General features: G+C 39.4%; 1 protein-coding gene across 1 annotated transcript; it reads left to right on the top strand.

The window, feature by feature from the left end:
- The first annotated feature begins 9,327 nt into the window (after positions 1-9,327).
- LOC107774621 (4-hydroxyphenylpyruvate dioxygenase) lies at positions 9,328-14,389 on the top strand. The gene is made up of 3 exons (XM_016594211.2): positions 9,328-10,040; positions 10,633-11,185; positions 13,944-14,389. The coding sequence occupies exons 1-3, from the start codon at positions 9,437-9,439 to the stop codon at positions 14,128-14,130; spliced, it is 1,344 nt and encodes a 447-aa protein (XP_016449697.1). The 5' UTR covers positions 9,328-9,436; the 3' UTR covers positions 14,131-14,389.
- Positions 14,390-14,617: the final 228 nt, after the last annotated feature.

Raw genomic sequence — 14,617 nt, 5'->3', positions numbered from 1 at the left:
TAACAAGACTGAGGTGATGAGTTTGCTGGGAAGATTGAATTATATCAGTAGGTTCATCGCTCAGCTCACGACAACTTGTGAGACTATCTTTAAGCTATTAAAGAAAGACATTACGGTCAAGTGGACAAACGAATGTCAGGAGGCATTTGATAAGATAAAGGGATATTTGTCAAATCTGCCCATGTTGGTTCCGCCAGAACCAGGGCAACCTTTGATTCTATATTTAACGGTATTGGAAAATTCGTTCGGTTGTGTGTTGGGTCAACATGATATTACTGGAAGGAAGGAGTAGGCCATCTATTACCTCAGAAAGAAGTTCACACCCTACGAGGTTAAGTATACTCAGCTGGAGAGGACATGTTACGCCCTAACTTGGGTGGCACAGAAGCTGAAACACTATTTGTCATCTTATACTACTTACCTCATATCTCGTTTGGACCCGTTAAAGTATATCTTTCAGAAGCCTATGCCTACAGGGAGGCTTGCAAATTAGCAGATCCTGCTCACAGAGTTTGACATTGTCTACGTGACTCGGACTGCGATGAAAGCACAGGCCTTGGCGGACCATCTGGCCGAGAATCCGGTTGATGAAAATTATGAACCTTTGAAGACTTATTTCCCTGATGAAGAGGTGATGCATGTTGAAGAATTGGAACAAGTTGAGAAGCTAGGATGGAAACTTTTCTTTGATGGGGCCGCAAACATGAAAGGCGTGGGAATAGGAGCGGTGCTTATTTCTGAAACAGGGCAACATTACCATGTTACAACTCAGCTTCGTTTTTATTATACGAACAACATGGCAGAATATGAGGCATGTATCTTGGGGTTGAGATTAGCTGTAGATATGGGTGTCCAGGAAGTCTTAGTCATGGGTGACTTGGACCTACTGGTACACCAAATTCAAGGAAAATGGGAAACACGGGACTTAAAGCGTATACCGTACCGACAATGTTTGCACGAGCTTTGTCAACGGTTTCAGTCAATAGAATTCAAGCACATTCCAAGGATTCATAATGAAGTGGCCGATGCGTTGGCTACTCTGGCATCGATGTTACACCATCCGGATAAGGCTTACGTGGACCCTTTGCAGATTCAGGTCCGCTATCAGCACGCTTATTGTAATGTGGTGGAAGAGGAACTTGACGGTGAGCCATGGTTTCACAACATCAAGGAATATATCAGGATGGGTGTGTATCCGATACAGGCCACAGGTGATCAGAAACGAACAATTCGATGGTTGGCAAGCGGGTTTTTCCTTAGTGGAGGAGTGTTGTACAAAAGAACTCCAGACCTCGGGTTGTTGAGGTGCATGGATGCGAGGCAGGCCACATCTATCATGACTGAGGTGCATTCGGGAGTCTGTGGACCGCATATGAGCGGATATGTTTTGGCAAAGAATATCCTATGGGCAGGTTACTATTGGCTTACTATGGAGCAAGATTGTATCAGTTTCGTACGTAAGTGTCATCAGTGCCAAGTGCATGGAGGCTTGATTCATTCTCCGCCATCAGAACTACATACGATGTCCACGCCATGGCCTTTTGTTGCCTGGGGCATGGATGTTATTGGGCCAATTGATCCAGCAGCGTCAAATGGGCACAGGTTTATTCTGGTGGCTATAGATTATTTTACCAAGTGGGTGGAGGCTAAAGCATTCAAGTCCGTGACCAAGAAAGCTGTAGTGGATTTTGTGCATTCGAACATTATTTGTTGGTTTGGGATACCGAAGGTGATTATCACAGACAATGGGGCTAATCTTAATAGTCATCTGATGAAGGAGACATGTGAACAGTTCAAGATTACTCATCGTCATTCTACTCCATACCGCCTTAAGGCAAATGGTGCGGTTGAGGCAGCCAATAAGAATATAAAGAAAATACTCCGGAAAATGGTAGAAGGATCTAGACAGTGGCATGAAAAGCTGCATTTTGCACTGTTGGGGTACCGCACCACTGTTTGTACCTCGGTGGGGGCAATTCCTTACTCTTTGGTATATGGCACAGAAGCAGTGATACCCGCAGAAGTGGAAATCCCGTCTCTCCAAATCATAGTAGAGGCTGAGATCAATGATGATGAATGGGTAAAAAGCCGCCTGGAGCAGTTGAGTTTGATTGACAAGAAAAGATTGGCATCTGTGTGTCATGGTCAGTTGTACCAGCAAAGAATGGCAAGGGCGTACAACAAGAAAGTGCGTCCGAGGAAGTTTGAAGTCGGACAGTTAGTGTTAAGACATATTTTACCTCATTGGGCAGAAGCAAAAGGAAAGTTTGCTCCAAATTGGCAAGGACCATTTGTCGTAACCAGAGTGTTGTCTAACGGTGCACTATATCTGACAGATATGGAAGGAAAATGTGTAGAAATGGCCATCAATTCCGATGCGGTCAAGAGATACTATGTATGATTTCTTTATTTTGATTGTACTTGTTTGTATTTGGCATATTTTAAAGATTGAAATGATGAAGGCGTTTTGTTCTGCTATCTAAATACTTTTACCCCTTGTCATCCCCATTGAGCCTTATTTATTCTCTTTCATATCCCTCTTTCGGAATCAATGGCACCATTAAGAAACGCGAGTGCGGAAGAAAAGAAAATGAAAAGAAAAGAAAAAGTAAAAAAGAAAAAAAAAAGTGAAAAAGAAAAAAAAAGAAGAAGAAGGAAGAAAAGAAGGAAAAGAAAAGAAGAGGAAAATTGAAGGTGAAAAGAAGAAAGAAAAGAAAAGGAAAAGAAAAGAAAGGAAAAGAAGAGCAGAAAAGAAAAACAACAACGTAGTCTCTATGAAATGAACTACGTTTGACTTGATCCCGAAAGGGCACGTAGGCAGCCTCTCTAAGGTTCAGTCATACCAAATTAAAATTCAAAAGTCCCCGAGCAAGAAACTGGGGCAAAAGTCGTGGTTGTTGTGAGAAATCTGATTTCGAAAGTTGTAATTTTAACCCATTTTGAAATTATTTTGATGCCTTTCACACCCTTTCTTTCTAGCCCTGTCCAAAGCCCACATTACGGTCTAAAGAAAGACCTTCTGATCAATCTTTGAAAAATGCCAAGTCAAGCAGGTAAATCTAATTCATGTCTGGGGCAACACTCTGGTTCAAGCAAGAAAAGCAAAAAGATAAAAATAAGAGAGTCTTATTGGTGAAAACCTGCACAGATACCGTAAGGCGACGGGAGTTGAGAGAAAGAATAAAATGAGAGAGTCTTATTGGTGAAAACCCTTGCTGGCACCTGAGGCAAAAGTGAGTTGAGAAATGATTGATGGAGAAAGGTCTGTTGGTGGAAAATTGTTTCGAGGCACCACAGGACGAACAAGGCTTAGGTTTGGATAAAGTAATAAAGTGATGGAAATTCTGGAGCAACAAAAGATGGCGACCAAGAGTTGGTTAGTTGGACAGATTGGGCCGATTAGTCCGAAATGCATGTCATGACGATTGGTACCGGTTGTTCCGGTCAGATAAGTTTCTTTCCCTTTTTCTTTTTAGCAGTCATCCAGTTTTGGATTCTTTTTATCCTTCACTCGTAAACTCATTGCATTTCATTTTCTTTGGGGGTTTTATCTGTCTAAAATGTTTCAATGTTAGTTCTGTTCAAAGCAAGTGGAAAGGGATTTCAAAACTCACTACCAGATTCCAGAAAGTGTAAAGCGCGATGTGGTCAGAGCATGTCAAAAACAATGTGATGAAAGATGGAATACAGGGAATCATCGGAAATGTCATCGATGGAATGATTGGGAAATGTCGGGGGAAGTGCAAAGGTTTAGAAAAGGTCAGAGGTGGGAAACAACAACATGGGTACAGAACACTCGGTTTGTCAGAGTCAGGGGTTCGGAGATCAGTCAGAAAGTCAAAGCGGTTCAGGGCCAGTTCGGGAAGCCAGTCGGAACGAAACAATGCAGCAGAAAGATCTCCAACAAGAATGCCGCCAACTAACCACCATTTTTGAACTGACAAACAGGGGCAGAAAAAGTTCGTTTGTTTTAGAAGAACCCTCTGCGGAGAAAGGCAGTCACCAAAAAGGTTTGCTTTTTAATTTTCAGAACCCTCCTGGAAAATGGGACCTAGTTTAAAGTTCAAAAATAACATAATCTAGCATAAACGTACCCTAAAAGAGTATAAGGTGGTTTAGAAGTGTGCATGTTCGAGACAGGATTCAATTAGAAGTTTCCAGGGCCCTCCGGAATAATGGGACTTAGCTTTAAGATTTCAATTAGATAACCACATTTAGCGTAAACTCGGTTGTAGGGTAGTGTAATTCAAACGTGAAAGTTGTCACCCTTAAGATAAAATTTGACCTTTGATTTCCAGGACCCTCCTGGATAATGGGGAGTAGTTTAAAGATCCTCTTAGATAGCAAGATTTAGCAGAAGTCACGCATGTAGAAGATATAACCTAGATTTTAAGCAGTTGTTTAGTTAAGAGTTGTCAGGACCCCCCTGAATAATAGGACCTAGCTTTCAAATCCTTAGTAATACTTGGTAATATAGTTTAGTTTTACAATCACATCTGGTCCCAGCCACCAAACTGGGGCAGAAAACTTTCTTTATTTTGTCTATTTGAAGTCAGGAGCCCGCCTGGATAACAGAGGAATACATTCAAGTTCAAGTTCAGCAGTCAGGAGCCAGCCTGGATAACAGAGGAATGCATTCAAGTTCAAGTTCAGCAGTCAGGAGCCCGCCTGTATAACAGAGGAATACATTCAATTTCAAGATTCAGAAGTCAGAAGTCTGCTTGGAGAACAGAGACATACAGTTCAAGTTTCAGTAATCGGGAGCCCACCCGTACAATAAGGGAATACATTCAAGTTCAGCAATCTGAAGAAAGGAACAACACCTCAGTTTGTAGTTTGCGACACGGGACTTTACCAAGAAAACACAAGACAACAAGGCAACAAGGAAGTACAACAACAAGTTTGAAGAATTTAGATAGGATGTTGTAATTCATAGGTCATAGTTTAGTTTAGCTTCTTTTATTTTGCCAGGGTGTAATAAGGAAGGTCAGCAAGCAGTAGCAGCAGCAATCGTAGTGAAATAATAGCTCCTGGTAGTCCCAGCTACCAGACACTCTCGAACTACACTAACCTGATTCATGTTTAGCCCAGGATATGTAGGCAACCTCTGAAGCAGGGTGCGGTCAGCTCTTTCAAAAATGCTTCACGCGGAATATTCAAACGAGCAAATATCGCTCATATTTGCTCACTTATCTTTGCCCGAAAACTTTCATGTTTCCGAGCAAAGAGGGGAAGCTGTGAGCACGTGATTTTTTCCCAAAGCAAATTATTCCCAGAAATTCAGACAAAACAATTTCTTTATTATTTTATAATTTTTGTGAATTTTGGTGTCATGTTCTGCTAATTGTTGCATTTATATGTGCATTTTAATTCATATGAAAAATACAAAATATGCATTTGCATTTAGGATTTAATTTCATATTTTAGTATTAATTAGGGGCTAATTTGTTTTAGAATAAAATATGAAGAAAATAACAAAAATAGTTCACTTTTGCATTTTTAATTATTTAATTGTGAATTCGTCCCGAAATAGTTTTTAAAATAATTTTAGAAATCAATTAGGGAGATATATTAGGACTTTATTTTAATTGTTGCAATTTTATAAAATCAGAAAAAATACAAAATATACAAAAAAAATATAGATAAAAGAAACAAATGAAAAGAAAAAGAAAACAAAAGAAATAGAGAAAGGGCTGCCCACGATTTGGGCCATGCCCAATTCATGTCACTCAGGCCCAAATGCCCAATATAATTCGACCCAGTCCAAGCCCTTCCCACCCGGTCCAATTCATTAATCCTCAAAACGACGTCGTTTGGGGGACAGTAAATCCTGGCCATTAAAACTTTTGATCCGACGGCCAGGAACCCCCTTCCCCATTTTAATATAATTGTCCTAAAATCTGGTCTTAACCCTAAAGTACCAAGTCCGTCTTCCTCGTACCTCTTCTGTAACACCGCTGGAGTTACCGCCGGCGGCGAACGCCACTAATGCCATCGACCACCAAAATAACACCACGAAACCTCCTCTTCTCCCTCGTCATGGATCCACCACCCGTTGTCTTCAAATCCAGCCCTAGCTCGTCGAATCTTCGATCAAAGATTCTCCGGCCAAAACCTAAAGTAACCCAATCACCACCAAATTAACACCATGTGACCGCCTGGGCCTCCTCTACCCAACCCCCATAGCCCTATCTCTCGAATCTACCTGGAACAGCTCGAATATCAAATCGAAGGTTTCCGAATAAAACCTTAAGGAAAAATCTCCATGATTTTGGACCCTAACAACCCTAACCAGGTGTTTTCTTATGAAAACACATGGTTAGGGATGTTACGGGTCAGAAATTTTGGGGGATTTGGAGAAGCAACCACTGGCCGGAGCTCTTTGTTGTCAGTGAGTTCTTATTGGTATTTTCTTTTATCTTCAATTTCTTTTTCCTTTTCTGATTTTCTGCATGTGTGAATTCCTTGGTTAATGTCTAGTTAATTTGCGTTTTAATTTTTGTCAATATTGCTCTAATCTTGTGTCCTGATTTGATTAAGTCTAGTTGTTTGTTTGATTTTAATATGTTCCAATTCCTCATCTTAGTTCGATTTATAATTTGTTAATTAGTTTTACTAAGTTTTGCTTAAATTAATTTCTGGTGTTCCTTTAGTTAATTACTAATTAGTTCAGTTTCAGTTTAATTAGTCGTCGTTTGGTAGTTAGTTTGGTCATAAATTCTGAGTTCAATCGATAGATTCAACAAGAGTTTAAATTGGGGTATATTCAGAGCTTAAGAAACTGTCTTGGTTATAGCTGTAGTTTAGCTTAAATTCAGGGGTAGTTTAGACATTTAGGATTGAGCAGCACATGGTAGTTGAAACTAGAATCTTCTAGGGCCTTATAGAATGGTACTTTGGTGTAAACTTCAATAATTTTAGTGGGATTACTTGGGTAACAAGTTAGAAAATAAGGGACTAGTTGAATAAATAGGTAAGGGACTGACATTGAAAAAATCTGAGGGCTGCCCTCAGCTCTGCCTATAAAAGGCATGCCTAAATGCCTTAATGGAGGAGGTATTTTTGGAGCCCCAATATTCCAAAAAAGAAAACTCTCCCAGTCCATATCTGAAACTAAAACTTCAGATTCAAATATTCTCCTAAGTTCTTATTGTCAAAAGAAAAAATGCAGTAAAAAATCATCAGCAAAAGTACTGTTACATTGAGCTTTTGGCTCAATCTCGAAATTTCAATAGTTGTTCTTGGTCTCATAGCTTGATTCTAATGTGTTGAAGTTCTTCTGAGGTCTATTAGTTCAATTTGGGTTAATTCAAGCTCAATTTCGATTTATTTGGGTGCATTCAGTTGATTTGTGGTCGATATCTCATTTTAATCAGGTTTAGAGTTCACTCTGGGCTGTGATTTCATTTTTCTGGGTTGTGCATTTGTGTTTGGTTGATCATCCATTGGTTTGTTGCGTTTGAGTTGCTGCTGACTGACCATTCCTCTGTTCCAATTCATAAAACAGGTACTCACCATGAAACTCAGTGCTATGTAGATCACTTGCTGGAAAATGAAATGAAAACTGGAGCTTCAGCTATAGATATGTCATTTGTGAATCTCATCATATTTTAACAGTTTTATGTGATTTGGTTGCTCTATGATACAATCAATTTGAATGTATAACTGAACTAGCAGAACTGTGTTATTTAGATCGCTGGACTGTTTATTTGTAGTACTTAGATTCAGCTTGTTTAGCTTAGCGATTTTCTGTTTAAAATGCAAAATCATAAACAGTTCAAGTTTGGGGTGAAGCTGGAACTGGTATCTTGTCACGTTGAGTTCTACTCTAGATGCTAAACATGCGTCCTAAATAATTTTGTAATGCAGTAGCTTTGACAATTATGAGTCAGTAGCTAGGGTTAATAGTTCACTTTAGCCTTAGCTGTTTTCTCGTCAGTTGGTTCATAAATTGGTTTAAAAGCAACACAAATTAGGAGATATAACATTTATCTTGTAATTGGCAGCGTGAGTAAATTTATTAATACGTTTGTTCATTTTTAAAATCAGGACGACATAATCACTTTCTTGAACAATTTGAGAATCAGTATCTAATTGATCTAGGTAAGTGCATATTCATTTCTTTTGTTAGAAAAGTGGAGCCCATTCACGAGAGTTTGGGCTTGATTGATTTGGGCTAATTTCAGGTCCAATGACCGTGGCTGTGGAAAATTTCGGCCGGTGTAACACTTTCAAATGTTGTTTTATTAATACTAATAATTGGTTAGGGCCTTTTCTTTAGTAGAGACAAATAAAAAATAGGAATTCTACTAGCTCTAGGGTCTGCCTTTTTAAAATAAAATTTGACGAGCCTAGCTGAACAAAACACATAAACTGCGGGGCCCTCAATAATTAGTTATAATGAAATACTTAAAATTCGGGATGGGCCGTTTAGCGAATTTCACGGTCTTCCCTAAAGATGATAGCGCGTTAGACACTTTGGATGCGCTTTTAATTGAATTACTTTCCTAAACTCGGGTGCGCATTGATGCGATCCAAATCCAAATCTCAACGAAGTCAAGATGCGTTAACAACCACGGGTGCATTCATTGCGACGTGGTTCGAAACGCGTTTTCATGACATTGCAATTCTTTTAAAAAACGATAAAAGCGGTTTACGAATAAAAGGCACATAAGCTAGCATGTATTAAAATCAGATAAAATCAAATACAATAGTTGAGCGACCGTGCTAGAACCACGGAACCCGGGAATGCCTAACACCTTCTCCCGGGTTAACAGAATTCCCTACTCAGCTTTCTGGTTCGCGGACTGTTAACAGAGTCATATTTTTCCTTGGTTCGGGATTCAACCGGTGACTTGGGACACCATTAATCTTTCAAGTGGCGACTCTGAATAATTAATAATTAAATCCCGTTCCGATTGTCCTTTAATTGGAAAAATTCTTTTACGCTCTTGCGCGTGTATGAAAAAGGAGTTGTGACGGTGCTTTATCTGAAACATGCTTAATCACTTTGTAACTACATGAACATAATTGTTATCATTGATTTAGCTGTAGTCTTGATTTATATGTTGAACACTCATCCGTAATTTATTATTGTCGTGTCCTTGTGCGCCTTGTTGATAAATTGGGAGCTTATATCTTTCATGAAAATTTAGCATCATTGTTTTCCGTGTAATTTCTTCCTTGAAAAAGGTTATTTTCTTCCATGAATTAAATCCACAAAATCGAAGAGACGTGTGAAACATTCTTGTACACGTGTCCTTCAGTTCAAATTCACCGCCCCAAAATCTGGTTTTCTGCCAAACAATATATATAGCAGTTCAGTTCAGTTCAGTTCATCCCCACAAACATTACTGTCAGCAACAAAAACACTCCACAAAATTACTCACATTTCCAAAGTACCATCTTATTTTGCCTTAAACAACACAAACAAGCCATGGGCAAATTAGAAACTGTCACCACCACCTCTGCTGCCGCCGCCGATGACTCACAGGAGCTGACCACCAATTTCAAGCTAGTGGGTTTCAAGAATTTCATTCGAACCAATCCCCGTTCCGATTTTTTCTCCGTTAAACGTTTCCATCACATAGAATTTTGGTGCGGCGATGCTACCAATACGGCTCGCCGTTTCTCTTGGTCTCTCGGGATGCCAATTGCAGCTAAATCCGACCTCTCCACCGGAAACTCCGTTCACGCTTCGTACCTCCTCCGTCCCGTTTCAGGTTCGCTTCAGTTCCTCTTCACTGCTACTTATTCGCCGTCTATTTCGACGCCGTCATCTGCAGCCATCCCCAGTTTCTCTACTTCCACACACCGCTCTTTTACGACAACTCACGGGCTCGGCGTCCGTGCCGTTGCTTTGGAAGTGGAGAATGCTTACACGGCGTTCTCCGCGAGTATTTCACGTGGGGCGAAACCCATGTTTGAACCTGTGACTATCGATGAACGAGTCGCGGTGGCTGAAGTTCACTTATACGGCGACGTCGTTTTGCGGTTTGTGAGCTATCTGAAAGATGCGGACAGCCTCGTTTTCCTCCCAGGTTCGGTGAATTATCTTCATCTGACATTTTAACTCGCCCCTAACGTGCTGTCTCACTTTATTACTCTATTAGATATCCAATTTACATGCGGTGTGATAATATAAAGAATTTTGTACTTGCCTTATCAATTTTTTTGTTTTTAAAAATATTGTCAGTCCATTTTAACCTGTTGTACCGAGTTATTTGTTATTTTTTTAGTTATTAATCTCACTTATTATATACGATTTAAAAATTCTTTTATTTTATTTGTGTATACGTTTAAAGTCCATCAAGTACGTGAAAATACTTTCTTTTTGTTGATGAGTGTAGGTGAGACAGTTTGTTTAGTGAATCCGTTAATGGAAAACTGTTATATATTTTTGTTTGCTTCAACGAATCGATTTATAAATCACGTTTCTTTATTTGTTTATGTCCGCAACACATTATGGCCTGATTTTTTTCTTAGACCAAGTAGGTGGAACCTATTTTTTTTTTCTTTTCATGAATGGTGGTAAGAACTTGTGCCTGTTTCAATTCATTTGAACCGCCTCATCTAAACACTTAAATGGTTTGAAATGAACACTTTTTGTCTATTTATTACTATTTGCAACAGGTTTCGAGGCCATGGAGGAAACAGCATCGTACAAAGAACTGGATTATGGGATTCGCCGGCTGGACCATGCTGTTGGGAATGTGCCGGAGCTGGGTCCTGTAGTGGACTATATCAAGCGCTTTACGGGGTTTCATGAATTCGCCGAGTTCACAGCTGAAGATGTTGGGACTGCTGAGAGCGGGCTGAACTCTATGGTCCTGGCAAACAATGACGAAACAGTGCTGCTTCCGTTGAATGAGCCGGTTTATGGAACCAAAAGGAAGAGTCAAATTCAAACGTATTTAGAGCACAATGAAGGGGCAGGAGTGCAACATTTAGCTTTGGTTACAGAGGATATATTTAAAACATTGACTGAAATGAGGAAAAGGAGTGGGGTTGGGGGTTTTGAATTCATGCCTTCACCTCCGCCTACTTATTATAAGAATTTGAAGAATAGGGCAGGGGATGTACTGACTGATGAACAGATTCAGGCGTGCGAAGAATTGGGAATATTGGTGGATAGGGATGACCAGGGGACCCTTTTACAGATCTTCACCAAGCCTGTGGGGGACAGGTATGTCAATCACTCCTTTTTCCTTTGGCTCGTATGGAATGAGGTATCATTTATTCTGACCTTACACATTATAATGGACTAATGTCATAGATACTGACAGTTTAAAAAAAATTTCACATGAGGTTAGCTAGTTGCAGTAGGTTACATATTTTTCAAACTTTATATTGGTAGTGTATATAAGTTAAAAGCTATTATTATGTTTCCGTTGCTCTATATTTATTCTCTCTTTTTTTAAAGAAAACCTGCTTATGACTTATGAGATATATATAATCCTAGAGAGCTGAGTGTTCGGAGCTTTGCAAGCTGGACCATGAAAAATGGATTCTTGAAGTGGCCAAACTGTCGAGTGTGTAGTCTCTGCAGGATGGGAAGTTCATGTATTTGTAGGTCAAGGGGGAAGATCAGGGCTGTAGGAATGGATGGATATTGAATCATTGAAAATATGAAAAGGAGATCTCTGAAATTGTAGCATGGACAGTAACAGTAAGGCATCAAATAACAACGCTTTACTGTAGCAGAGTTACAACCATAGTAAACTAGAAGCTGGCATTACATTTTCTACCAGTTTCTGTCACTGGACTATTTGCTTTAAAGATCCCCCAAGTTTAGCTAATATGTGAAGTTCTAAAAGAGAGTGTTTGCTGATGGAAGTATGAGGTCTATTAATCTGACTGGCCTTTTTGTGTTTTACCTATTTGTTCTTGAGCTGGGAGTTCAGGTGCTCAACTGCTCTATTTTGGATTAAGGTCGGTAAATTCAGTCAATAAGTTCCTTAGGAGTGATATAATGAATGCAGCAGTTCCGTTTGGTGTTGGTTAATTCTGGTCTATCTTTGTATTAGTTCACTAGCATATCAGGAAAAGTGACGTTCCTTTCCATGATGAGACCTCACTCCACTCCAAGTAGGCGAATCTCATGTTGATCTCTAAAACAGAAATATGTGAAACACCCTCGAAAATGAAGGTAGTACAATCTTTTCATTGGTATTCACATAGTGGGCAGTAACTTAGGAATATTTGCACCACTTCGCTTTTGCCCCATTGCTTGCTCCGCAGATTCTTTATTCATGGTGTCTCACTCCTAATTCTTGGGACTCCTGTGTGATCTATTTCTGGTGCCATGATCTATCTGCATTGTTATTGCTCAAAATGGTAGGTATATTTACTTTGGATCTTGCTCTTTATTCCATTACATAAATATATAGGAGCAATCCTTTATTCTAACATCTTTTATACTGCACATCTTATTTTCTTCTTCGTTTTCTGTTTGCATGTCGTCTCTCACATCTAACACTGAAGTGTATGCTCCAAAATGAGCTCCATTATTGCCTTGAGATAGTGAATATGTTTTATGCCATCTTCTGTGGCTAAGGGACGTACTTTTGTATTCACTGTTCAGTCCCATATAAGGCATCGTTGTTCATTGAATGGCAATGCCTTTTCACCTTGCTATCTTGTGGGTTTTCTCTTCCAACTCCTATACTCATTTGTTATCGGTTAGGGAATTGCTCCATCAAGGTTTGTGACTCAACCTTGTTGCCAGACCATTCTAATTATCTTTGTAGATTTCTTTCTGATGAGCAAGGATGCCAGATTAACAAAAGCAGTGGCCAAATGGGTTTCGCATATTTAGTAAAGGAAGCCAAAAGATTCAACCTGATTTCAACATAGCATTTGCAAAACTCATTTTCTGCTCAAACCAGATAACTGTCTGAGGTCCCCACTTCTCCCTCCAAAAAATAACAGAACAATAGCAGTGTGTTCTTGTATTGCACCTCCTTGAAGCTAGCTATTGCATTAGGATTTAGGACCACGGTGAGCACAACCAAATGTGGCTTGGCTAGTATAGCCGTTCAGATTTCCTATTGCAGACATTTGGGGAAGCTTCTGAATTGAAGACGGCCAAGTCTTAACCCTTGAATGTTGAAACAATTTCCTCACTTTTAACGTATCATTTTTGTTTCCCAACTCTTTGCCGTCTCCGTTAGTTTCAGCTAAATTATGTACGTTAGGGTCATGCTTCTTGGTCCTTAGAACTGTACACTACCTCCAATATAAATTTAACATCTTTATTGAGACATGTTTGGGCATGAAACACCAGAAGCCCTATCCCAGGCTTTCTTTCTTTCAGTCTGATGACTAAAATTCATTTTGTGATACAATCTTGAATCTTCTACTTTTTGAGAAACCACATGTGAGGTTGATTTGTTTAGCTGTTTGTCTGCTTTGACATAAAAACAAAAGCAGCAATGGGAGGTAGAAGGAGTTCTAACCTTTCGGCAAGCGAACTTTTGAAAGGTTTAAGTTTGTTAAGGGATGGGAAAATGATTCAAGGACGGGCTCACATAAAGTAATAACATGTTAACATGGACTATATAAAGTTGGCTAAGTTTGGAATACTAGTAGTATTTATTATCATTTGGCTTGACATGTGCTAGTTAGGACTAACACAAGGAATTGGCTCACGTGTTCAACATTATAGTGGGAATGAAAGAAACTGGTAAGAAGAAAAAGAAAAGAACAGCGAGCTTGAATCTTCTCTTATGTCAAGAAGATTCATCATTTCATACATATGCAAGAAGATTTCATTCTCGTCCTATTTACGTAGTAGAGTAGTATTTTTGGACGATGAGTATTATTGAACCTCCTTGCGTCCACCTAGCTCCGTCTCTCATCCTATGTTGTAACCACTGCACTTTTGCAAGTTTCTTCTAGTAAAAAAAAATAGTTTTGACAACTATTGTAATTGTTTTCTGCAGACCAACTATATTTATAGAAATAATTCAGAGAATCGGTTGCATGCTCAAAGACGAAAAAGGACAGGTGTATCAGAAGGGCGGCTGTGGAGGCTTCGGAAAGGGAAACTTTTCAGAGCTCTTTAGATCCATAGAGGAATATGAGAAGACGCTTGAAGCCAAACAAGCTAATCAAGTTGCTGCTGCTTGACCATATAAGCATTCGCGTTCTTTTTGCCCCGTCTAATCTGACATTGTGGACAAGGGCGTCTTGACTTGGTATTAGTACGTTAGCTGCTATTTGACGTCTCTATTATTAATGAAAAAGGCTTCTGTATATAAGTTTATCCGACATGCTTTTATGTAAAGAGTCGCTAAATAATGGAAGAACCAAAACTCAGGTATTTTTAGTGTAAGGGGATGATTGTACGGGTGGAAGAAGTTTACGATATACCATAAGTTCTTCTCCAGTTCTTGTTTTTTGGTCTCTTCCTCTGTTGTTCAGATCATTACGTTTGACTTGATCAAGGCGTTGATTCAATAACACCAGCTAGAAGATAGTTTTGTCACAAAAATAATGCACATGATTTTGGAGTCGAATTTTAAATACATGGGTCATGTGTCTTCTTTTTATCAACCTTAATCCGTCACCCCTGTCGATTTCCAGGGAAGAATACTTGATCCTTCAAGCACTGCTC

Source organism: Nicotiana tabacum, chromosome 11 (genome assembly GCF_000715075.1).
Source record: "Nicotiana tabacum cultivar K326 chromosome 11, ASM71507v2, whole genome shotgun sequence".
NCBI lineage: Eukaryota > Viridiplantae > Streptophyta > Magnoliopsida > Solanales > Solanaceae > Nicotiana > Nicotiana tabacum.
This window is presented reverse-complemented; position numbering and strand designations above follow the sequence as displayed.